Source organism: Macaca mulatta, chromosome 1 (assembly GCF_049350105.2).
Source record: "Macaca mulatta isolate MMU2019108-1 chromosome 1, T2T-MMU8v2.0, whole genome shotgun sequence".
NCBI lineage: Eukaryota > Metazoa > Chordata > Mammalia > Primates > Cercopithecidae > Macaca > Macaca mulatta.
In genome coordinates, this window is record NC_133406.1 from 173,291,123 (window position 1) to 173,317,026 (window position 25,904).

The window sequence follows — 25,904 nt, forward strand, 5'->3', positions numbered from 1 at the left end:
TGTTACTACCTGGTATTTGCCTTTCTCCCTTTCCTGGCTCACTCCTTCCCTCTTGCCTCCCTGGGGCTGTGTAACTCCTCTGCCCCACACCCCCTTCTCATGAATTGTTAGCAGGTCAGGTTTTTTCTTTACTTTTTTTTATTTCGCTGGAGTCAGTTTTCTAGAGAACTGAGGAAAAGATAGTAAGTGTGATCAATGTTTTATTTTACATTCTGCTAAGTATGAGAACCAGTGGTCTAGGTGAGCATGGATGGAAGAACTATTTTGGGAGGCATTAAGTTAGGTAGGGCAAGAGGTGCTGCTCAACTCTGTGTAGTCATCCTGGGCTGCATAAGTTTAAAAAGACATCTCTTCTTTCTTTTTAGGAGGCTGTAGCTTTAAACATATTCTCGTAAGTCAAAAAGGCATAAAGACCCAACTGCAGAGATCCATTTTTTCTGCCACTGGAGTTAAGGACAACAGATAAATGGTTCTGATGGAGAGAGAGAGACAGAGAGAGAGAGAGAGAGAGAGAGAGAGACTTGGCAAATAAGATTCCAATTTCTGAACTCACACTGAAGCTTTCATGTCAGTATCAAAATAAAATACTTCAATGTGGTGGGAAAAGAAAGAACATTGACCTGTATTTGGGTTTCTGCTTAACATCAAATACCAAAAGATTAAAAATACCAAAAGATCACCAGTTTTAAAAATTCAAAATGGAATGCTCACCACCAACTAAGATCTCTGCTCCACATATTTGAATTTCATCACTATTGATACAGGCCAGTTTGCAGACAAACAAGGTTGTACCGAGGGGAAGACCTGTGACTTGAGCATTGAGGGAGTGGCCATGGTGAAAATTGATTCTTCTGTCAAACTTGTACAGGATTAACTTGTTACGTCTGGAATAGGGTGAGCAGCCTTGTCTGGGCTTCAAAGAACATGAAATATTGACAGTGGATCCAAGTAAAATTACACGGGAAGGCTTCACAGTCACATCGCCTCTCTTGCACTCATCTGCAATAAGATACAAATGCAATATTTAGCTGGTGATAATAAACCCATTTCAAAATGAAGAGTTTATGTAATTCCCCAAAACAGGGTAAAATTAACCCCATCAGATCATGCAAATATAGTTAACCTACATGTCTCTGGTTATAATAGTGATGTACAATGAGAACAGAAGGTAAACATATTGAAGTCTAACTGTATTTGAATGAAAATATGCATCCTTCTCATAACAGTAATACTATAATCAGAACTATAACCAGGAAAGTGGTTAGAAAGCAGGATTGGAAGAACATTCAGGAACACAGTTTTGGGAAAAACCAGCCTCTCTCATATGCAAATTATTTACCAGACTACTAAAGCCTTCACAGAAAAAAACACATTTGTTTCCATCACCATTTATGATTTATGATTTTTGTTTAAATACTTGTACCAAGAAAAAAAAGACAGTTTTAAAAGAGTATTTAAAAAGCATTGCAAACATTGTGCTACTGCACTCCAGCCTGGGCAACAGAGCCAGACCCTGTCTCAGAAAAAAAAAAAAAACTTGTGGAGGGTGGGAGGCAGGAAAAAAAAAGTACTAAACAAACCAACACAAGAACAGAAAACCAAACACCGCATGTTCTCACTCTTAAGTGGGAGTTGAACAAGGAGAACACAAGGACACGGGGGTAGGGGTGGGCATCACAAGCCAGGGCCTGTCAGGGGGTGGGGGCTGGGGGAGGGATGGCATTAGGAGAAATACCTAATGTAGGTGACGGGTTGATGGGTGCAGCAAACCACCATGGCACGTGTATACCTGTGTAACAAACCTGCACATTCTGCACATGTACCCCAGAACTTCAAGTATAATAAAAAGAAGAAAAAAAAAATGTGCTGAAATGTAAAACATGTATTTGTGATGCCTAACTGGGTTACCAAGCCACTTTCTTAGGAAGAAATAAAATAATTGGACCCTTATATTAATCATTAGTAGAAATTAAATTAAATAACTACTATAGACAGAACCAGACTTATCCACTTAAATGACAGAGATTGACTACAAAAGACCAACTACCAGAACATTTACCATAAATACATACTTCATCTGTAACTGAGAATTTAAACCACAAATTCTTCCACGGAGTGACTTACAGAAATATCTTACCTATTTTTGCTTTAATCAACAGCCACATGGTTATAAAAATAAGTGCCAGTGAGCATCGTCTAAAAGTATGTGCCATCAACAATCGACTCTGGTATAGAACTTTGTATTCTTCCTTGCAAAAGAAGACAAATTCATTCATGTTAAATACATTCAGAAAATACCACAGCCAAAATAGCTCAGAAGAGCTTCAATTGCCACTTGATTTTTCTCCATCTTATTGAGATTTTGTTATTTTAAAAAATGACATATGCCTTTAAAATCAGTAAATCAAATTATCTTAGCCACCTTCCAAACCCCATCTCAGTGAAACTTCTTGGGGTCAGCAAAGGATTCGAGAAAGAATTTGGATGTCTTAGTCCATCTGGGCTGCTGTAACAAAATGCCATGAACTGGGTAGATTATAGACATCAGAAATTTATTTCTCACAGTTCTGGGGGCTGGCAAGTTCAAGATCAAGAGGTCAGCAGATTCAGCGCCTGGTGAGGGCCCACTTCATAGATGGTTCATAGACGGGGACTTCTTGCTGTGACCTCACATGGTGGAAGGGACAACAGAGCTCTCTGGGATCTCTTTTATAAGGTCACTAGTCCCATTTGTGAAAATTCTACCTTCATGACCCCATCACCTCCGAAAGACCCCACCTCCTAATATCATCATATTGACAGTTAGGATTTTAACATATAAATTCGAGGGGGGCATAAACATTCAGGCCACAGCAATGGGCTTTGGGGTCCTTTAGCACTGAGTTTAAATACTTGAGACCATGTGCAAGTTGCTTAACCTATCTGAGACTTAGTCCCACAGAACACTTTTATTCTTCTTTTCCTTCTAAACAAGGCTTCATCATCAAACCACACAGAGTAGTTTGACTAATGAGAGTTTCTGATCCAGTCATGTGATTCTGGAATCAGTAGATTGAAAAATGGCTCATAACCCATCTGGAACTTAGTAAAAGATTGATCTCTTTGGCAGTAAAAAAGGAATTCCAAGGGTTGTTTGGGTTTTCTAGAGAAGCTCATTTACTTATTTGTTTTTTAATTACTTATTTACAGAGTGATTTTATCTTGAATAGGTCAGAAAACATAAGCTGGCAATTCTGATCTGTTTCAAATTCAAACCTAAGGAATGGCTCTACTGGTCAGTAACAAATTCTTTAAATTCTATTAAAGATAGGCCAAAAAATCATAAAGTAGGCTGGGAAGTTCTGTGGTGTCAGTCCACTAAAAAGTAGCCAATGCAAAGCAAAAGTTTACCTCTTAACCCCATACCTAGACATATGCCAGAAAATATTGAAGAGTTTCAGAAAATTTCACTTACTCATTCAATATGGATGGCTGCCTTTCATGTGCTAGGTACACTAAGTGCTAGAGACACAGCACTTCTGTCCCTATGGGGTTCTTTGTTTCCTCTACCTCTAGCCTAGTCATCATTCAGGGAAACTCCAAATAATATTAGCATATTAGCATAAGTCTTTGCTGGCTACCCTTTGTTTTCCTCTTGATTTTTAACTCTTGGAGGACCTTAGCACACTCAAGGTATTTTTTTTTTTCTATTTCTACTTTCTTTGTAGGTGATCTCACCTGGTCCCCTGGCTCTAGATGTTATCTGCTAGCTAAAGATTTCAGAGTAGATCTTCAACTCACACATCCCCCTGAGCTCCAGTCTCATCCATCTGTCTCCTTTGCATCACCTCTTAGATGTCTAACAGATTCTCAGTATTAAGGTGTTCAGTCTAAATTCTTGTCACCCTTTCTCCAAATTGGTTCTTCCTTCAGCCTTTTCTATCTTAGTGAATGATATTCTCATCCCTAAGTGGCTAAAAACACCTAGAAGCTATCTTTGATTCCAATCTTTTTCTCATTTCCTACAGCTAAACCATCTCTAGTCCTGTCAACTTTACCTCCAAAATATTTTACAGATCAATGCACTTCTCTCCATTCCAACTGTCCCTTCACCCTAGTCCAAACCACTGTCATCTCTCCCCTAGTCTATGCTAGCCCTCAACGTGTCTTTCCAGTCCTTTCTAAGCCATTTCATATAGCCAACTACCTTTGAAAAACATAAATCAGATCATGTTACCCGCTACACACCACCACTATTTGAAACCCTTCAACAGGTCCCTACTGCTGTTAGAAAAATATCCACAGCCCACACCACACACAGTCTCTCAGCCACTGCATGGCCTCACTTCTTCCCATCTTGCCATCATCACTTACATTTTTGCCTGGTTCACTCTTTTCCATTCACACTGGCCTTCAGACTGTTCCTTGAACAATGCCCTTTGCTGCCTAGAGAACTTCACGTTTTCCAAATCCTCTGCTAGAATCCTCTTCCCTAGCTTCTTCGTGTGGCTGACGTATTTACACCCTTTAGATTTCAGCTTATGTGTTACTTCCCCAGAAAGCCCCTCCCTGACCACTGTCTCTATCCCTCCCACGCCCTCCCTGACCAATGTGGTCTTCCCCAGTTGATTTTTTACTCATCACCTTATTATTGTCTTCATGGCACAATCTGTAACTACCTCATTTCTTTACTTAATTACCTGTTTGTCATCTGTCTTCTATACTAGAATATAAGCCCCATATGAGCAGGAACATTGACTACCTTGCTCACTGTTGAATACCAGCACTTAACACTGGGAAACAGTAAGTACTCAATAAATGTCTATTCAAAGAAAGATGTGAAGGAGGGAAAGGAATATGATCTTTAGAAAACTCCCTATAAACATCCCTGTGGTAGGCAGGAAAATGGCCCACCAAAGATGTCCATGCCCTAATTCCCAGAATCTGTGAACAGGTTACCCTACATGGCAAAGACACTTTGGAGACGTGATTAAAGTTAAGGACTTTGAGATGGGAAGATTATTCTGGATTAACCAAGTGAGTCCAATATAATCACAGGAGTCCTTAAAAGTGTACAAGAAAGGCAGGAGAGTGGGTCAGAGAGATATGATGTACCAAGGACTCGCTCTGCTGCTGCTGGCTTTGAAGTGGAGGAAGGAGCCAGGAGCCAACGAATGTGACAGCGTCTAAAAGCTGGGGATGGATCTCAGTTCACAGATACATAAAATCTATTTCTTGTGAGTCATTGTTAAAACATTTGAGAAGCACAGATTTAAGCCAAAATCTGCCGGTCTCCCCGTCTCTAAACCAAAAGTCCAAGGTCATGGAATACAATGGCCTCTGTGAGCTAATTTCTGTGTTTATCACCAGCCACATCCACCACTGCTCTCTTCTGACACTACCATCTAGTGACACTGAGCTGCTTATAACCCTGCCCGTCTCATGCCTGTTCATGCCTCTGTGTCTTTTCTTCATGCTATTCTCTTTACTTTGCCACTATTTTTAGACTGGGTGAGTCTTATTCATCCATCTAAACTCAGTTCAGACACCTTTCATTCAGTTATTCATTCAATAAATATGTATTAAGCAGCTGCTAAGTGCCAAGGCCTTGGGATATGGTAGAGAACAAGACAGAAGGGATTTTAGCTTTCATGGAAACAACATCCTGGAGTAGAGAGGCAAAAAACAAAAATATAAGCAACAACCCGGTAATAATAAAAGAAGGACATAAAAGAGGAGAGACCCCGGGGAGGATAGAGACTTGTCAGCAAAGGCATTTGTAGGAGGCGAAGCTTGGGCTAAAATTGGTGCTGGCCAACCGAAGATGTGGGAACACTTTTCCTCACAGAGGAATGGTGAATGCACAGCCTGGAGGCAGAGGAACGAGCTTGCCAAGGGAGAGGCACAGAAATAAGGTCAGGGTGGTTGGAGAAAGTGACTGCAGGGAGAATGGTATGCGATGAAATTAGAGAAGATGTCAGGAACCAGATTTACTATGGACTTGTTTGCCAAAAAAGGGAGCCTAGATTTTACTCTCAAATATATGGGAAAGCACTGGTGTTTAATTAGGAATTTTACTTATTTAATTGAGTTTTAATTGAGGGTGTAACAAGATACAAGTGACATTAACACACACACACACACACACACACACACACACACACACTACTCTGGGGACTAGGGTGGATGCAGGCGACCAGTTGGGAAATGACTGCAGAGGCACAGGTAAAATGATGATGATGTGGTCATCAGGTGTAGTAGTGGCAATGGAAAGAAGTGGTCAGATTTCAGGAAGCCTTACTTATGTCTTCAGGTCAGAGTGAACCCTCCTACCAGTATCCTCAGAGCACCCTGGCATCTTCCTATCTTAGCACGTACCATAATTAAAGAGAACTAATTTATTTAGATACCTGTCTATCTCCTCCATTTCCTTGCAAGCTCCTCAGGGGCAGAGAACACAATTTGTGGCACATAGTAGGCATGTGCTGTCCTGGATAAAACTTAAATTGTGTGTGTGTTCATCTATTTTACTTCTAGTTTAGTTTAATGCAACTACATTAAAACTACTTACATTAAATCTTATTCTACTACATTGGGATTGGATTAAGTTTTTTGTTGTATTAGTAAAGGTGTTAAAATATACTCTTCTGACATATTGACGATTGGAGTTAAAGGCACTTGAAAAACAGCAGGTGCAAGAAGATCACTTTGACTTTTCTGCTGTTTCTTAAAATAAGAAGGTAAAATTCCCATATGAAAGACATTCCCTGTACTAGAAAGAAAGTCAACAACATCTTTATCTTCAAGGATGAGAAGTTGAGACCGAGAGAATTCTGTACAAACCTTAGCATCCCCACATAATTTAGTCACATTTTTATAGTTTACTATTCTTTGCCCAATCCAGTATTTAAGTAACTGACTCTCACTACTTCTTTAGGTCTTCGTTTCTTCATGTCTCCCATGTCCCATAATATTTGTTGAGTAAATTTGTATTATTTTTTTTCCTGTTAACCTAATGTCAACTTAATTCTCAGACTCAACCAAGACCCTAGGAGGGTAGAGGGGAGTTTTTCTACCCCTATAGTAGCTATGCTAGCTGCTGCATTAAAATTTGGAATATTCTGGCGTAGATAAAATTATGGATTGAACTGGAAGATAACTAAATGAATGGCTACATAGGGATTAAGAAGGTTTCGGCTTCCTAACTGCAAAAGATATCTATGGCACCCCTTTGTAGAAATTTTCAACATGGATCACAATTTATGAAGCTATAACATTCTCCAAATAGTAAAATACTCAGATGATAATTATAAGGATTTTAAAAAATGGATATATATGAAATATGTTTTTTATATATTGTGTCCAATTATTAAATAGGTTAAAATATATGTGTATATTATATAAACATATATATGTATATGAAATGGGTAAAATGGAAGAAAAATTTGAGTTTATATAATGGTACATCGATCCAAACACAAACTTGCTGATTTTCTCTGACTACCAGGTAAAAATAGCTTCTCCATTTATGAGAAGTTCAGAATCCCCAAAGACCTTCAAGTAAATGAAGTATCTTCCAATAAAATGAAACCTCCTATAACTGTAAACATCCTTCACATACCCTGCCTAGGGGGTAAATATTAAAACAACAACTCTATCTTGAATCAGAAAATCAAAGAGTGTGCTATGTCATTGACTCATCACTCAAGTTGTGACAGTTTCCAGATGGTGAAAACAACGTCTCAGATCAGGAATGGGGGTGGGGTGGGCGGGAACAAGCCAGAAATACACCAACCGGCAGGAAGACAATTACTCCCTGACCAGCCTCTTTCCCCATTGCTCTAGAGAGAAGCACAAAGCATGCAGCTACTTCAAAATTGTATTGTGCTAGGCTAGGAAAAAAGAAACTCTTAAGTTTCCTTTCACAGGTGATAATCTCATGCTGGCAGGAAAACTTTCTACTTCCAAATTCTTCTGTAGCACCGTATTAAGGTCAAGGGAAACAGTGGTATTAAGGAAAAGAAAAAGGTGAATGAATCTCAGTTCTGCTGTCTGCTATTGACTGTGAGAGCACCATTTCCTCATCCCTTACAATAGGTATAGTAATACCTAGCTCGACAAAGTTACAGTGACGATTAAGGCAAAGTTATTGTGAACAGTCCATGGTGTCGTGGATTCATGAGAATATTTAGCACAAAGTAGGAACCCCACTGAGACTGGTTCCTATTTCCCCTGCTGATTCCCTCATTTGTATTTCTTTGCTAAATCACATATGATTTTCAGTGTACTAGAGTTGTATGTTTTCTTAGGCCAGGTAAAAAAAATCTTAATTCCTAAGACTATCAAAGAACTTAAAAAGTCAGTGGAGGAAGGAGCCACACGAGTTACTAGTAACTACTGTGTGCTGCTGCTCCCTTCCCCTCCAACAGCTGACATTTCAGTCTGGGCTACCACAGACAACCAAATGACCAAGTATGCCTCAAGGCTGGTTGTCATATAAATGCATGTTGTTAATGATCAGGTGACTAAACGAGGCAAAGAACAAAATTTTTCCCTTCTGCCTGCAAAGCTACTTACAGAGATATGTTTTACTGGTAGCAGATCAATATACAGACAACACTTCAGAGGTCATTTATTCCCTACTTTACACATGGATCACCGTGGCTTAGAAAAAAGAGGGGACTTGTTCAAGTTCACATTAATAGCAAAATCCAGATCAGAACCTCTGTCTCTCTCTCTCTCTTTTTCTCTCTGATGCAGTCCCATTCTGTCGCCCAGGCTGGAGTGCAATGGTACCATCTTGGCTCACTGCAACCTCCACCTCCTGGGTTCAAGTGATTCTCTTGCCTCAGCTTCCCGAGCAGCTGGGACTACAGGCGTGCGCCACCACACATGGCTAGCTAATTTTTGTATTTTTAGTAGAGATGGGGTTTCACCATGTTGGTCAGGCTGGTGTTGAACTGACCTCAGGTGATCCGCCTGCCTTGGCCTCCCACAGTGCTGGGATTACAGGCATGAGCCACCGTGCCCGGGCAGTCTCCTGATTTCTAATCCAACATTACTTCTAGATGTGAGACTGCTTGTAATCAATAGCAACTGTAGCAGCATAATACTAAAAATAATGTTAATCTTAACACTATACTAATATTAATGCTGCAATTTTTTTATCTCTTACTATGTTTCAGGCATGATGCTAGGCACCTTACATACAATCTTTATGATACCTATCTAGTAAAGCATTTATAATGCCTAATGCTTTACTCTTCAGAAGGTTGACTCATTACTTCTGATGCCCACCTCCCTCAAAAGAGGATGAAACAACAAAACTCAGCGCACATACAATATGTAACTGTGTCTAATGCTATTCCACTATGGTGATGGAAAAGGATAATCAAATGAAGTTACCCATTAGCTAACCTTCTCTTCTTCATTAATTTTTTCTGAGTTATGGGCATGAAAATGAACTGGTTTTCATTCTAAGTCTACCCTTCGGTGAAAGAATGTAACAAGCCATTACATGGGCAAAAGTCCGTCTATCAGGCCCCATCATCAAGTCAGCCCCATTCATAACGTCATGTTAAATGGCTTGAAGGGGAAGAAAAGTAAAACGCGCAACCTTCTCTACTTTTTCTTCTTTCTATTCAATAGTCCAAGGACTGTTTACATGAGCCAAATTTAACACACACACCTGCTTTCCTTTTTGTGCAGCTGATGAAGCTCCCTGGAATTTTCTCTAATTTCACTGGTAAGCATTTGTAGTCCTATGGTTCCTCTTTAATTTCACCCAAGTACAGGAACTTTCTTTTCTTGCTCAAATTCAGGAGACTTCTGAATTTTTGTTCCTTTTTTTTTTTTTTTTTTTTTCAAATTCAATGTGCTTTCTCTTTTCCCTCTTTATAGCTTATTTTTAAAAACTTCCTTTATGCTTTTCTCTCTTCTATTTTTTCTGGAATGTTGTTTCTGTCAATTCTGTTCATCTTTATTTCCATTTTAGATATATCCCATTTGACATAATAGACTCCTGAAATGTTGTGTGTAAACAAATCACAGTTGAAATGAATTTATCCCACCCCAACCCCTGAATCGTCTGTACTGAGAACTATTTTATCCTATAGATTGAACAAGCATTTATCCAATATAACAGTAAAAAGAAAGAAAGAAACAAGACATGAATGGAGTCTTGGAGAAACAAGACACTTTCAAATAAACTACATGACATTTTTTCTTTCTTTGAATAGCTCCCATAAGCCTAAAACTTTCATGGCAAGTGTTCAATAAAGCTTCAAAAACTCCAGCCTTCTCTGATTCACTCTCTGTATCCTGCTAGACCTGTTGATAAAATCAGCTGTCTTCTACTGGGAAGGATGATGTGCTGGAAAGAGGCCCCGGGCGCCACGCCTGTTTCCTCCATTTCTGCCTCTGTCACCATGGCAGCTAACTTCATACTTCAAAGCTTCTTTTCCTTATTTTAAAAATAGCAATTGACCTTTATTGAGAAAATTAAACCTCTTTCACTAACTTTTCTTCCTTAGTTTATTGGAAAGGTTTTTTCTTTGACATCCTCAATCTGGAAGTCTCTGTTTATGGACAATGGCAGGAGGTTTATCCTTGGATCTCGGGTATCCAGGACTTGCAAAGTCCTGGCCAAGTTTTGCTTTACCTTGTAAGCAACCACTGAGTGTTTTCATAAAGTACTATAAGGCATTAACATATTAAAACAATTACATTGTTTTGAGAATTTTCTAAGAATTTCACAATTAAGATAATTGGAGGCACACTTGGGAGGGGAATTAAAGAACTAACGGTAGTGATCAGCATCCCACCGTGTTTCCCCAGGTTTCTCATATAAATGAAGAATTCAGTCAAAGTCTCTACACTAACAACGCTCCATCTCAGTATCTCCTGATATTTTACTTAATATGTTGCTTTTCCTGCATATAACTGCAAAATAGAGGTTAAAAGATTCTAATTTTAATAATCTTTTGTAGACATTTACTTAGTAGTTTATCACTGTGCAAAGCACATAATTTAGTTGTTAATATTTGGTCAAGTACATAATGTAATGATTAGTATCCTATTTTACAGATAGAAAAATCTGTAAGTTGACCAAGATAACCCAGAAAAACCACACATAAATCCAGAATTGGATTCGAGTTACATTTTATGTTTCCCTTCTCGCTCCATGAGCACCTGAGAAATAAAAATCCAAGCTTGATGCTCTGTTAGTCGAACTGCTTTCCCTCTTCTACTGGTTTAAATTCTGCAGGAATAGGCTTACTCCCCTCATTTATTCTCAGCAAGCCTCAGGGCTCCCATGTTGAACCCACAAAGCTACTACCTCCAAGAGGAATTGAACCATGTTTACTCTCATCACCTCAGTCCAAGCTCCTAGAAGAGCCTCCTGAGCAAGTGGAGTAGTAACGAAATGAGCAGTGGATCTGCTCAGGACACCGAAGTCTAGGCTAGGATAACTCTAGCTGTATGGCCTGTATACAGCTCAATCAATGTTACCTCACTTGACCACTCAGCCTAAGTTTCTTCATCTGTAAAAAGGGAATAAGAACAGCACCTACCGGACGGGCACGGTGACTGAAGCCTGTAATCCCAGCACTTTGGGAGGCTGAGGCGGGCGGATCACGAGGTCAAGAGATTGAGATCATCCTAGCCAACACGGTGAAACCCCGTCTCTACTAAATATACAAAAATTAGCTGGGCGTAGTGCCGTGCACCTGTAATCTCAGCTACTCGGGAGGCTGAGGCAAGAGAATCACTTGAACCCAGGAGGCGGAGGTTGCAGTGAGCTGAGATCGCGCCACTGCACTCCAGCCTGGCAACAGAACAAGACTCCGTTTCAAAAACAAAAAACAAACAAAAAACCAGCACCTACCTCACAGGATTATTGTGAGGGTTAAATGACAAGCTGTTAGCAGAGTGCCTGGTATATAGCAAGAGCTCAATGTTACCTGCTATTATTATGATGATAAGAAAAAAGGCAGTATAACTTCTTTTCAGTGACACTACGAGAATTAAATTAGATGGCATTGCTTTTGACTCCTCTCTTTGCCCTCTCATCTGGTTTACCACTGAAAGACTGATTTGATTAAAACTAGATTCAGTAACTCCTAACTTCATGCCACCTATCATTTAAGACATATTAAGTATTCTCAAAATTTTCCCAAACAATTTTGACTTCATAGGTCATGAACTGGGCCTTACGTTTCTTTATATTCACTAAGTCTAAGTCCAGCAAATGCACTGACCATAATGTACATGTTCAATACTTATTTGGAAAACAAAAACAAACCACTGTTACACTAGTGAAGAGCACTAGAAACTTTCTAGAGCAAAGGAAATTGTATAAGACTTCTTTTGGGATTTGGCTTTGTTTTTTTTGAGACGAAGTTTCATTCTTGTCAACCAGGCTGGAGTGCAGTGGCGCGATCTCTGCTCACTGCAACCTCTGCCTCCTGGGTTCAAGTGATTCTCCTGCCTCAGCCTCCCGAGTAGCTAGGATTACAGGCATGTGCCATGATGCCCTGCTAATTTTTGTATTTTCAGTAGAGATGGGGTTTCACTATGTTGGCCAGGCTCTCTCAAACTCCTGACCTCAGGTGATCCGCCCACCTTGGCCTCCCAAAGTGCTGGGATTACAGGCATGAGCCACCGCGTCTGGCCATTCTGCACAAATTTATATGTAGGAGTTGACAGCAGTGCTGTGAGTATAATTACAAAGATGACAAATAATTTAGTAGAGAGCAAACCAGGTGAAGCAATACAAAAATAAGTCCACAATTGAGAAATGATGCCCCATACCTACTGTACTTGGAGGATTCTTCTACCTTAAAAATTATACATGTGCTTTAGAATTTTTTTTCACACTAAAACTCATTCTAACACAGGAAAGATTCTGTTTGTCAAAGTTTGGGAATTTATCAGCTTATATAACCATCATGACATTCAAGACGCATGACATATGGAAAAGAGCATATTGCAAACTTCTGGAGCCTGTTGTGCCTAACAGATAGTGTAATGTATTGAGGATTTCACATTAAAATAGGGAAGAAAGTGCTAGCTCTTAGCCACTAAGGTCCTTTTAGTGGACCTTAGTGTTGGACTTTAGTGTTGGACAGAGAAATAGGGCACTGGACCATTCCTATTAATGGAAAATGAGAATCCAACATTTGTTTGCTCAAGTGGAGGTGGGTATAAGGTTCTGAGCCAGAGAGGTAGAAACAGAAGGAACACAGTTTTGAGCCAGAAACCTGTCACTCTAACTGTGTGAAACATGTAAGTTTCCACATCTGTAAAATGGGAATACTAATAACAGTTTCACTATGTTTTTAAGGAATTAGATAATGTATATTCAAGAACCAAATACCTAGTAGGTGCTCAACAAAGATGTTCATCTACACAGAGCACACACATAGTAGATGATAACAATTATCTAGAGTTTTAAAAATGGAGAAAAAAGGACTAATTTTGCCCTGTTCTTTATACATATGTGCATATATATTTAATATGTATATATTTAATATGTATATATTTATATATTTTTTAATATATGTATATATGCATGTATTTTTAAGACAGAGTCTCGCTCTGTTGCTCCGTTGCCTAGGCTGGAGTGCAGAGGTCCCATCTTGGTTCACTGTAACCTCTGCCTGCCGGGTTCAAGCAATTCTCCTGCCTCAGCCTCCCAAGTAGCTGGGATTACGGCGTGAGCCACCCTGCCGGGCCCCTGTTCTTAAGCAAGATCTATTTGTATGCTTTTAGGTTACTATTTGTAAGACCTGAATCTAACGGTACAGATACATAATCACGTACAATGCTGACACTGATATTTAGTGTGTCCCAGGGAGGTGAGAAGGGCCTCATAGTTCACAAAGGAAGAGGCATTTCACAGAAGAGAAAACTGAGGCTGGCCAATTTGCTTGCACCAGAGCATTGCTAGTAACTGGCCAGCAGGGTCAGTCCAGAGGTCACAGGAAAGCCTGCTGAGACAGGGATAGTTCACCCTCATCCGAGACTATGGAAGGCCCCCCCCCAATATCTTACATTAGATACATTTTCAAGCAACGGGAGCCACGCCTGTGGGCCTGAACCAAGGCTGGACCCTCAGGGGTGCCCTCTGCCCTTTCCCAGTCGCCGTCCCCTCTCTTCCGTGTGAGCCCACCTCTCTGTGCCCGGCCCGGAGAGTACCTTGGAGGCTCAGTCAGCGCGCTCCCTCCCCTCCATCCAGCCAAACCACAACCCAGTACCTCCAAGTGAACATCTGTGCCCAGGGCGTTAGGACTGTGTTGAAGAGAAGCCATCTGAAATCATATTGGAAGACTTAAAAAATAATATATATTTTTTCGTTTTCTTAAAGAGAGAAGACGTCCCCGAAGTCTCCTCGGGAAGACGCGAGGCACGGAATCCCGGGAACGCAGACACCCCGCTGGTCAGGGATCCTGGGGTTCTCTCTGTCCCCCACCCCGAGCCACTGGTCACTCACCGCGTGTCGCCTGCCCGCGGGCGCGGTCCCAGGCCGGCGGGGACCGGGTGGCTGCGGTGCTCTGGGCCGCACGTGTCGCGCTCTCCGCTGGTGCTCAGGCGTTCCCGGTGCCAGCGCCCGCCCTCCAGCCTCCGCGCCCGCCACCCCCGCGCCACCGACTCCGGGGCGGGCGCTGCAGCGCCGAGGTGCGGGGAGCTGGCGGCGAGTGGTGGTCGGGCCGGGGCTGGGGCCGGGGCTGGGCGGTGGCAGCCGGGCGGAGAGAGCTCGCTTCTCTGTGAGCGAGTTCGGCGCCGGACGCGCAGTGGGGCGGGCGCTGTGGTTTCCACCGCGCGGGTCGAAGCGGGCTCGGGTGGGATTCTGCCACCTGTGGGCTCTGCTGTGTCGCCTTCAGCAAGATAATTCTCTCTCCACGGTCAGATTCCCTTCATATAAAATGCGGATAATAAAGCTTGTCTCACAAGACGGAGCAAAGGTTGACCGAGGTGAGGTGCGTTTATGCACCTGTATGATAGGCGCTACAAAATCATGTTCTCAGCGTTCACAGACACAGAGAAGTGGCACTTTGTGGACGGTCATCAGGGAACTTTCCTCGCAGATGTCCTTTCTCTGTGCTCTGCACCGCCCAGCTCTTACCACACCTGAGCGCCAAAGCTTCCCAAGTGGACTGCTCACAAGACCGCCCACTGGAGTGCGGGCAGAACATACTGGAACTTCCATTTGTATTTGCCATCTAAAAAATGAGAAAAAAGTTAAACCCGAAGAGATGGCGTGTCACCACGCCCGTATAGGTCCCATGTTACAAGCGGTGCTCTCAGGGAAGAGGGAAAACTGACCACAGTGCAGAGGGGTCAGCAGCTGTGCCTTTATCTATGACAATATTACTTAAAAAAAAAAAAAACAAACAAGCAAACAAACACGTTTGTTTAAATTTATGGAGACAGAATCTCACTCTGTTGCCCAGGCTAGTCTCAAACTTCTGGCCTCAAGCAATCCTCCCGCCTCCCCCCAAATTGCCCCCCAAATTGCCTCCCGCCTCCCCCCAAATTGCGGGGATTACAGGCCTGAGCCTCAGCGCCCGTCAACAAAATTCCTTTAAATCTAAGACTTCCTTAATTATAAGACATACCATTATTTATGCACTGGTAAGAAATAAAAAGAACGGCCAGGTAAACAACGACAATGCTTTCTCAACATTTAGAATCTTTTAAACTAAAATTTTATTTAGTTTAGAGATTTTATTTATTTAGATATCTCTAAATAAACTTTAGATTTTAGACATACGTATATTACCTATCGATTTTTTTTTTTTTTTTTTTAAAGTCCCCCTGCTGTGGTCTCTGGAGTTTTCTTCTAGTCCACTGAGCCCAATCCAGGTTTGCTGAGCTTGCACAATAGGACAACTACATACCACACTTCTGGGCATTACCTTAAAACCGCTCCCAAATGAGATGTTAAATATGAAAAATGTACATCTTAGAATCAACAATGTACAGTAGATTGTCTTTATGGGATTGTGACATATTGTAGTTTACAGGCTTTAGTAGTTTATCTACATGAATAATTTTACTAAAATCTTTTAAATTGTAGAATCAATATTACTTTGTAATGAGATGATACATAATTGTAAAAATCATTTGTAACAAAGTTTTAAAAGTTGTCTTAAAGTGAGTCATTTTCTTTATTTTTACAAAAAAACACACAAATATCCTAAATTTGCTGATTTTTTCTGTATTGATATATGGTTCTCAGTATATGTTATCTAATAGATCTTTTTGAAGAACAAAAAACCCCAGAGGTTTATTTGTTATTGTTTCTTCAAGGTAATTTTCACAACAAGTGATATGTTGTTATGAAGGGACGATTTGAAAACAAGTATTTCAAAGTGTTGCCATTATTGTGTGTTTTTCTTACTAACGATTATATGATTGTCATCTACAGAAAATGCTTTTAAAAACTTGGAAACAATTTGCTATTTTGTTTCAATCTTTTAATTGAGCAGTTCAGTGGATTTTGAATCCATTTGTTAAAAAATATAAAAATGCTGCAGCTTCTCATTAATTTAAAATGACAACTGATTGATATGAGAAATAAGATTATTATAGCCAAATGTTATAACAATCTTGCATAATTCATGGATTTTTCAATACTTTTTAGTGAGAAGGAAGGCTTTTAATTTTGTTAATAAATCAATAATTTCAAAAATGTATTTGATTCTTTATCTCATTTAAAAATTTAATTTATATATTGTGTGTGCATGTGTGTGTGTATGTGTATATATGTGTGTATACATATATATACATATATATGTATACACACATACATATACATATATATACACACATATATACACATACACACACACACGCACACACAAACATATAAATACGCATATACATATGTTTCATAAGGAAATAAAAAAACAACCAAACATATGTTGGGGATGTTTCTCAAAAATGCTTTTTTTTTTTTTTTTTTTCCTGAGGGAGCATACCATATAAAATGTTGAAAGACCACTGCTCTATTAACTTCTAATGGTAGCATCTCACAAAATTGCTGCAGTCAGACACAAAATGGTGTTCCAAATGCATCTGAGGCATATTCTTTGAGGGAACAGATGAGGAAAGAACTTGAGTCTGGTTGTTAAGCAAGCACAACAAATTATGAGAATACAATAAGATGCAGGTAACAGTGATAGCCTTCTTTATTCTCTTCTTTTCCCTAGATGCAAGAAAAAAGAAGTCAGAAGATGACCACTTTTACATAAATATTATTTGAGAAATTATCATGCTCTAGGTCCATCAGTATATTGTTTAACTTAGAGTTACATTATCAAGTGAAGACTTGCACTGATTGCTATTGATAACAGTTGCTCTCTTATCCTGCATGCTCCCTGGATTATAAACTCTATGCACTCAAGAATCCCTTATCTTCAGCATCTGGCACACTGAGTGGCACAGGGCAGGTGGTCAATAAGTATTTATTGAATTGAACTGATTTGTTCTGGAAAGATCCCATTCCTTTTGGCCAATTCAACAGGATTACAGGTGTTGTCCAGTCTTCACACTTTTCAACAGTTAAAAATTAGTTGGAAAATTAAATATAATTTTTCTTAGCAAGTCAGTAACCTTTCCGGATGAAATCATCATCTGTAGAGGCCTTTCTATGTCCCCACTTCCTTTTTCTGCCTTCTCCTCCTATTAATATTTGGGAGTTTCACTAATACAGGCATGGCTTTTGTCAGTGGTTGCCTGTCTAGTTAGAGAAAAAACAAAACAAAACAAAAAATAAAAACAACAACAAAAAAACTTGCTTCTGTGCTTTCTAAAGAATTAACACTAGATGGTAGAGGATGCCTGATGAAGCAGGAGTCTAATATACAACCCAAAATGTCAACTATGATTGTTAGGGTAATCATTTTTAAGTCTATGGGTATGATACGGTCTTCTGTGTAGCTGTTAGGTAAATGAATGTACTTGCAAATCAAAAGCTCAATTAAGTGGATAACCACAGTGACAGTGACAAAGTCTTTTCTAGGAAATACTAGTTCAGTTTCCATTTCTGGTATAGTTCCATTACTTTAAATGTCTAACTTGGTTCATTGCTGATACCAAACGCCCTGAAAATATGTAATCACACTATTCTATGAATAACTGAGATGTGCTTTTCCTAAAGTGTCACTTGTCAGGGTAAACACTAAGAAGTGATTGCTAACATAGTGATTTAAGGCATCAAATGAATGCTGGCACTTATTAAACTTGGTGAGAAGGTTTTTAACATCATTTTAAACTTTTACTTATAATGAGGAAACTCAGAATCTAAGATTAACTGTTCAACATTACTGCCTCATTTTGTAAAAGTTTCATTTCTAAAACTTTTTACTTTGTTTTACTCATCTCTCCAAAGTATTAAACTTATAGGACACCAACATAACTCCTGAATATATTTGTAGAGTTATGTATGGAAAAAGTTTATGTAAAATTAAAATAGCATGATACCAGATTCTCAGATTATGAATAATCTCCGTCATTCTTAAGATGTAGACTTATACATTCTCCACAACTGACATTTAACAAGCACAAACATTGTTTGCAGATGAACAAACTGGCCAGGCTCAGTGGCTCATACATATAATCTCAGCATTTTGGGAGGCCAAAGCAGGTGGATCACCTGCAGCAAGAGTTCAAGACCAGCCTGGCCAACGTGGAGAAATCCCATCTCTACTGAAAATACAAAACTTAGCCAGGCATGGCGGTGTGCACCTGTAATCCCAGCTACTTGGGAGGCTGAGGCAGGAGAACGGCTTGAACCCAGGAGGCAGAGGTTGCAGTGAGCCAAGATAGCACCACCACACTCAAGCCTGGGCAACAGAGCAAGACTCTGTCAAAAAAAAAAAAAAAAAAAAAAAGATAAACAAACCAAATGGAAATTGCCATGTCTCAGAGAGGAGCAATGCATTTTCAAGCGGCCTTTAGGTTGCTGGAAGCCTTGTTAAATGAACATAAAGGTTAAAGAGTAAAGTGAGAGACGAGGCAAATTTAAAGCTGTGATAGCTGCAGGGTCCTACACAACATAAATTTTATTCACAAACTGGCTCTGCTATTCTTAGCAGCTAAATCTAAACATATGTTACAGGATTCACAGATTCCATCATGTCATGGCTGGTTATCTGATCATCAGAGTCAGAACTTTTGGTGGTGTAAAACTATGGCAAGTTCTTATAAAAAGGAGAGTGATTTGCATAAAAGGCAAATTTCTCACAAACATAAAACCACACATATGTTCCTCATTTTGTTGATGTTGTTGTTTGTTTGTTTTTGATTTGTTGTAGAGTACATCAACAGAAGCCCCATGAAAAGTACTCTGAAATGTGGATGTATAATCATTAAGATTCTTTTCTACATTCCATTCTTCTGGCTTCAAATATCCCTATTTTCCATGCTTCTCATACCTAGAAAATACTCTGATTTCCCAAATGAGACAACCCAAAGTCCTGTCCAGTCACGGCATCCAGCTCAGAGCCAAGCTCTCTGAAAAATGAGCACTGGTGGCTACCTAGTGAGATGTGCCTCCTCCGGGTCCACAGGCTATACACAAACAAGTAAAAAAAAAACCCAGGTTACCTGCACCCCCTACCCTTCCCTGCCCCACTCCAATGATGTAAAATGGTGGAACAGGGACAATGAATGCTCAGCTTAGGAAAAGGAGAAGCATGTGACACACCAGAAGTCATTGGTCCAACGTACCACTGTCTTCAGTGGGGAATGCATTCGTTTTTTATTTTGGCCTGTAGACCCTCTGCTAAAACTGAGGCAGGAAGAATCTCAATTAAGTATCCTTTTCTACGAATTAAACACTGCAGACTAGTATCAAATTTTAATATTATTTCCTTTCCCCTCCAGTCTCTCCTTCCCAAATAATAGTTTTATGAGACTCTTTCCACATTTTTCTCAATGCCTTTATAGATGTATAAAAGCATTTTAGATATTTTTTATATTTAAACCATATAGAAAATATATTCTATGTTTAAACAAATTGAGCTATTCTATTTCCCTATCTATCCATCCATCTTTTGTTTTCCTTTTACCACATGACACAAACTTCATTCCATAATGAACACAGTAGAGCTCTCATTTTTTTCTTTTTTCCTCTCTCTCTCTCTCTTTTTTAGACAGAGTTTCGTTCTGCTGCCCAGGCTGGAGTGCAGTGGCACGATCTCAGCTCACTGCAGCTTCTGTCTCCCGAGTTCAAATGATTCTCCTGCCTCAGCCTCCCAAGTAGCTGGGACTACAGGCATGTGCCACCACACCCTGCTAACTTTTGTATTTTTAGTAGAGATGGGGTTTCACCCTGTTGGCCAGGCTGATCTCAAACTCCTGACCTCAAGTGATCCACCCACCTTGGGCTCTCAAAAGTGCTGGGATTACAGGCATGAGCCACTGCGCCTGGCCTCATTTTTTTCAAAAGCTACAAGTATTCCATACCATGTACGTGCTAAGACTTAGTCAACCATTCTCTTATTTACAGGTCTTCAGGTTTCTAATTCCCACCTGCCCCCCTGCCTCCCCCAAAATGCAGCATACTCACCAAAATAAAAATATTCTTACACATATACTTGTACAAATATATGGTGCTTTTATTTGTGGGTAACATAATCTCATATGTAGCTTGTTGAATCAAAGAATATGAGCTTTTTCACTTTAATGGATTATGCCGCATTACCATCCAAATTGTAGTAATTCATACTTCCACTAGCATGCCACATTATCACTAATAGTGAATGCTATAAATCTTCTATAATTATCAATCTAACATGTGAAAAATGATATTTCATTGCCTTACACTGTGTATCTTTGATTGCAAACATCTTTTCATATGTCTGATAGTTTAAAAATATGTATTATTATTAATTTATCTCAGTCTACCTTCAAATAGTATGCCAGTTTATGTATAATACAAAACCTTTACAACAGTATGCTTCTATCCTTATATCTTTTGCACGATTTCATTGTACATTTTGCTTTCATTTATGTTTTAAGCCCCACAATACATTATTACTATTTTTACTTAGTTATCTTTTAAAAAATTAAAAAATATAAAAACAAAAATTTTCTATATTTCCTCATATATTTACAATTGCTACTGCTATCTACTCCTTTGTGTAGATCAAAATTTCCAGCTGGTAGCATTTCCCTTCAGCCTAAATAATTTATTTTAATATTTCCTATAGCATAGGTCTGCCCTTGACAAACTTTCTCAGCTTTTGTGTTCTTAAAAATTGTGTTTGTTTATTTTTTTTTTTTTTTGCCTTCATTTTTGAAGAACTTTTTTTACTCTATCTAAAATTCTAGGTTTACTTCTCCTCCTCCCAGCATATTAAATACATTATTTCCTAGTCTTCTGGCTTGCAGCATTTCTGTTGAGAAGTCAGTGTTAAGTCTAATCTTGCACTCCTGTGTGTAATTGTTTTTTCTCTTAATGGCTTTCAGATCTCCTTATAATGGATTTTCAACTATTATATTATGATGTGCCTTGGTGTGGTTTCCTTTGTGTTTATTCTGCTTAGTATTTATTGAGCTTCTTGGATCTGTGGTTTTGCAGTTTTTGCTAAATTTGGAAAACTTTTCATATTTATTTCTTCAACTGTTTCTTCTGCATCGCTAGATTCTAATTACATAATTTTGGTGTGTTTGACATTGTCCTACAGGTCACTGAGGCTCTATTCATTTTTTTTTTCAGTCTTTTTTTTCTCTGCTTCAGTTTGGAAAAATTTCATTGCTATATCTCCAAGTTCATTGCTTTTTCTTCTGCAATGTCAAATTTGTGAAATCCATCCAATTAGCTTTTTATATAAGATATTAAAGTATTTTTCAGCTCTGGAAATTCCATTTATTTTGTATAGTTTCGATTTCTCTCTTCTTTTTTTTTTTTTTTTTTGAGACGGAGTCTGGCTCTCTCACCCAGGCTGGAGTGCAGCGGCTGGATCTCAGCTCACTGCAAGCTCCGCCTCCCAGGTTTACACCATTCTCCTGCCTCAGCCTCCCGAGTAGCTGGGACTACAGGCGCCCGCCACCTCGCCCGGCTAGTTTTTTGTATTTTTTAGTAGAGACGGGGTTTCGCCGTGTTAGCCAAGATGGTCTCGATCTCCTGACCTCGTGATCCGCCCGTCTCGGCCTCCCAAAGTACTGGGATTACAGGCTTGAGCCACCGCGCCCGGCCTCGATTTCTCTTATTATTAGTTTTTCCCTTTAAATCCTCGAGATTTTTATAATAGTTGTAAAATCCTTGTCTCCTGTTTCTGTTATCTCTGTTGTTTCTGGGTCTATTTCTATTGCTGACTTTTCTCCTAGTTATGAGTCTTATTATTTGTGCTCTTTGCCCATCTAGTAGCCTTTTTCTACTGAACCCTTGAGATTGTGAATGTTGCATGATCTGCAAAGCCTAAGATATTTGCTATCTGGCCCTTTAAAGAAAAGTTGCTGTGTCCTGCCCTAGATGTGCAGAATTGTGTTGAGTGAAATTGTCAGTATATAGAGTTCACAGTGTGCAAGTGTCTTTTTAAGTCCACATCCCCTTTTAATTTTTTATTTTATCTTATTTTCTTTTCCCCTCATTTGTCATTCATCTCAGTGCTATTCTTCTTTCTACTCCATAGACACTCTTATTTATAAATATTTTTCCAATTCACAGCTCTTGTGTTTATTTACATACATATGAATCCGTGATAAAATACTTTGCTATATGCGTTAAAATTTTAAATAAATGGTAGTATGCTATAGATTTAATGCTGCTTTTAAGTTTTTTCTCCATCAACATTATGTTTTTATAGTCAATCTATGTTGCTACAAGTAGCTTCATTTTTTCAGTCTGCTGCGCAGCATTTCATCACCAGCATAATCCACATTTACATAGCCATGCTCATATTCATGGGCTTCTAGGTTGCCTCCAATTCCTTACCACCACAAATAATACCTTGATAAAAGAACATCCTAATGTATGTCCCTTGTGTACATATCTGGGTGTTTCTATGAGGTATGTACCCAGAAACAGAAGTGCTGGGTCATAAGAGATGCACCCACTCAATTGTACTAAGTACTACCACATTGCTCTCCAAAATTGGCCCTGCCAGTTGGGACTCATATGAGTACCACATAGAAATATGTTTCTCCACATCCTTTCCAGAATTTTGTCTTATCCAACTTTATTTATTTCCTGTTGCTTTGCAAAAAATTACTACAAACTCACTGGCTTACAAGAATACAGATTTTTACAGTTCTGAAGGCCTGAAGTTTGAAATGGGTATGGTTGAGCTAAAAACCAACTTGTTGTCAGGGCTGCATTCTCTTCTGGTACCTCTAGGAGATAATTCTTTTTCTTGCCTTTCCTAACTGCTAGAGCTACTGGCACTCTGGCTCATGATGGCTTCCTTCCATCTGCAAACACAGCAATGGCCAGTCAAATCCTTCTCACCTCCTATCACTCTTCTGACTCTTTCTTCCATAGTACAAGAATGCTTGTAATTACATTGGACCTACCTGAATAACCTCTCAATCTTAAAGTCAGCTCACTAGCAACCTTAATCCCATCTGCAGCCTTAATTCTCCTTTGTCATATAACCTAACATATTCACAAACTCTGGGGATTAGGATGTAGATCTCTTTGGGAGGTCATTTATTTTTTCTGCCTGCCACATCAACTTTCTAATCTTTGCCAATCTGTAAAGCATCTCAGTGAAGCTAAAATGCACAAAGAACTCCTGTAAACTAAGGAAAAGAAAATGAATAGAAAATAAGTAATTGATAAAAATAGACAATGCATAGGAGGAGAAAGCTGAAAGGCTAATAAATATATGAAAAGATGTTCAACTTCACTATTAATAATAGAAATACACATTAAAACTATACTGAGACCATTTTTGCAATAGTCTCACAGTTGTGCAACCATCACTACAAAGAATTTTCTTTCCCTGAGATGGAATTTTATTCACTCTTGTTGCCCAGGCTGGAGTGCAATGGCGCTATCTCGGCTCACTGCAACCTCCACCTCCCAAGTTCAAATGATTCTCCTGCTTCAGACTCCTGAGTAGCTGGTATTACAGGCATGCATCACCACACCTGGCTAATTTTGTAGTTTTAGTAGAGACAGGGTTTCACCATGTTGGTCAGGCTGGTCTCGAACTCCTGACCTCAGGTGATCCACCCACCTTGGCCTCCCAAAGTTCTGGGATTACAGACATGAGCCATTGTGCCCAGCACAATCAATTTTAGAATGTTTCACCACCCCCAAAATAAATACTGTAGCCTTTAGTTACCATCCTCAGCCCCTCTCTCCCTGTGCCCCACATTCTTGCCAAACACTAATCTACTTTCTGTATCCATGGATTTGCCTATTCTAGATAGTTAATGCAAATGAAATTATGTAATATGTGGTCTTTTGCAACTGGCTTCTTTTACTTAGCATATGTTTTCAAGGTTTATCTATATTGTGGCATGTATCAGTACTTCATTACTTTTTAGAGACTAAGAACATTCCATTACATTTATACACTGCTTTTTGTTTATCCATTCATCAGTTGATAGACATTTTGATTATTCTACTGTTTTGGTAGAATGATACTGCTATGAATATTCATATACAAATTTTTGCATGGACATACGTTTTCATTTCTCTTGAGTATATTCCTAGGAGTAAAATTGCTGGGTTAAATAGTAGGTTTAAGTTTTCAAGAAACTGCCAGACTGTTTTCCAAACTGGCTGCATCATTCTAAATTCCTACTATCGGTAGTATATGAAGGTTCTGAGTTTTCCACAGCCTCACCAAAACCTGTTGTTACATCTTTCTGATTATAGCCATCCTAGTGAATGTGAAGCGGTATTTCTTTCTCTGTTTTGTTTGCATGAGACCATTTTTTTACATATCATATTGACAAAGATAAAAATTTGAAAAAAAGCCCACTGAGATGGAGAGGAAACTGGGAGAAAACAGTACATTAACCTACATTACTGGTGGCCATGTACATTAGCATAACCTCTGTGGAGGACTATTGTTTTATCTATCAAAATTTTAACTGCACATAACCTTTGACTTAACAATTCCTCATCTAGCAATTTGAACATAAGATATTCTTGCACATGGAAATGTGGAAAATGATGTATGTACAAGGATTTTTGAAATAATATTGTTGGTACCAATTTCCATTTATATGGTGTTGGTTATGTACAAGGAATATGATGCTTCACTTTAAAATAATGAGACAACTTTATTTGTACTGATGTGAAATTATCCCCAAGATATATTTATATGTGAAAAAAGTGAAGTGCAGATTAATGTTCTATTATGCTGTCATTTTGTAAAACAATAAGAAAAAAATATTTGTCTATGTGCCGAGACCAGCTCAGTCGGGGAGACCCTAACCCAGCAGCACTAGAGGAATTAAAGACACAAACACAGAAATATAGAGGTGTGAAGTGGGAAATCAGGGCTCACAGCCTTCAGAGCTGAGAGCCCCGAACAGAGATCTACCCACATATTTATGGGGTAAATATGCAAGCAAGTCATTAGCATTGTTTCATAGATAGTCAATTTACTAAAAGTATCTCTTATGGGAAATGAAGGGATGGGCTGAATTAAAGAAATAGGTTGGACTAGTTAACTGCAGCAGGAGCATGTCCTTAAGGCACAGATCGCTCATGCTATTGTTTGTGGCTTAAGAATGCCTTTAAGTGATTTTCCGCCCTGGGTGGGCCAGGTGTTCCTTGCCCTCATTCCGGTAAGCCCACAACCTTCCAGCTTGGGCATTAGGGCCATTATGGACATGTTACAGTGCTGCAGAGATTTTGTTTATGGCCAGTTTTGGAGCCAGTTTATGGCCAGATTTTGGGGGGCCTGCTCCCAACACCTATGTATGCCTAGGATATCTCTAAAAAAAATGCA

At 39.3% G+C, this 25,904-nt stretch overlaps 1 protein-coding gene across 2 annotated transcripts in view; it reads right to left on the reverse strand.

Annotated features, from left to right (window-relative positions):
- Positions 1-15,131, reverse strand: part of IL12RB2 (interleukin 12 receptor subunit beta 2) — a 92,905-nt gene extending 77,774 nt beyond the window's left edge. The window contains exons 1-3 of one of the 2 annotated variants that reach the window (XM_015141978.3): positions 14,474-15,131; positions 2,138-2,245; positions 712-999 (exon numbers count right to left, since the gene is read on the reverse strand). In XM_015141978.3, the coding sequence (XP_014997464.1) occupies positions 712-999; positions 2,138-2,213 (364 nt within the window). In that variant the 5' untranslated portion in view covers positions 2,214-2,245; positions 14,474-15,131. Of the gene's footprint in view, positions 1-711; positions 1,000-2,137; positions 2,250-14,473 lie in introns of both variants that reach the window. The other variant, XM_028832658.2, reaches the window with a different exon arrangement.
- Positions 15,132-25,904: the final 10,773 nt, after the last annotated feature.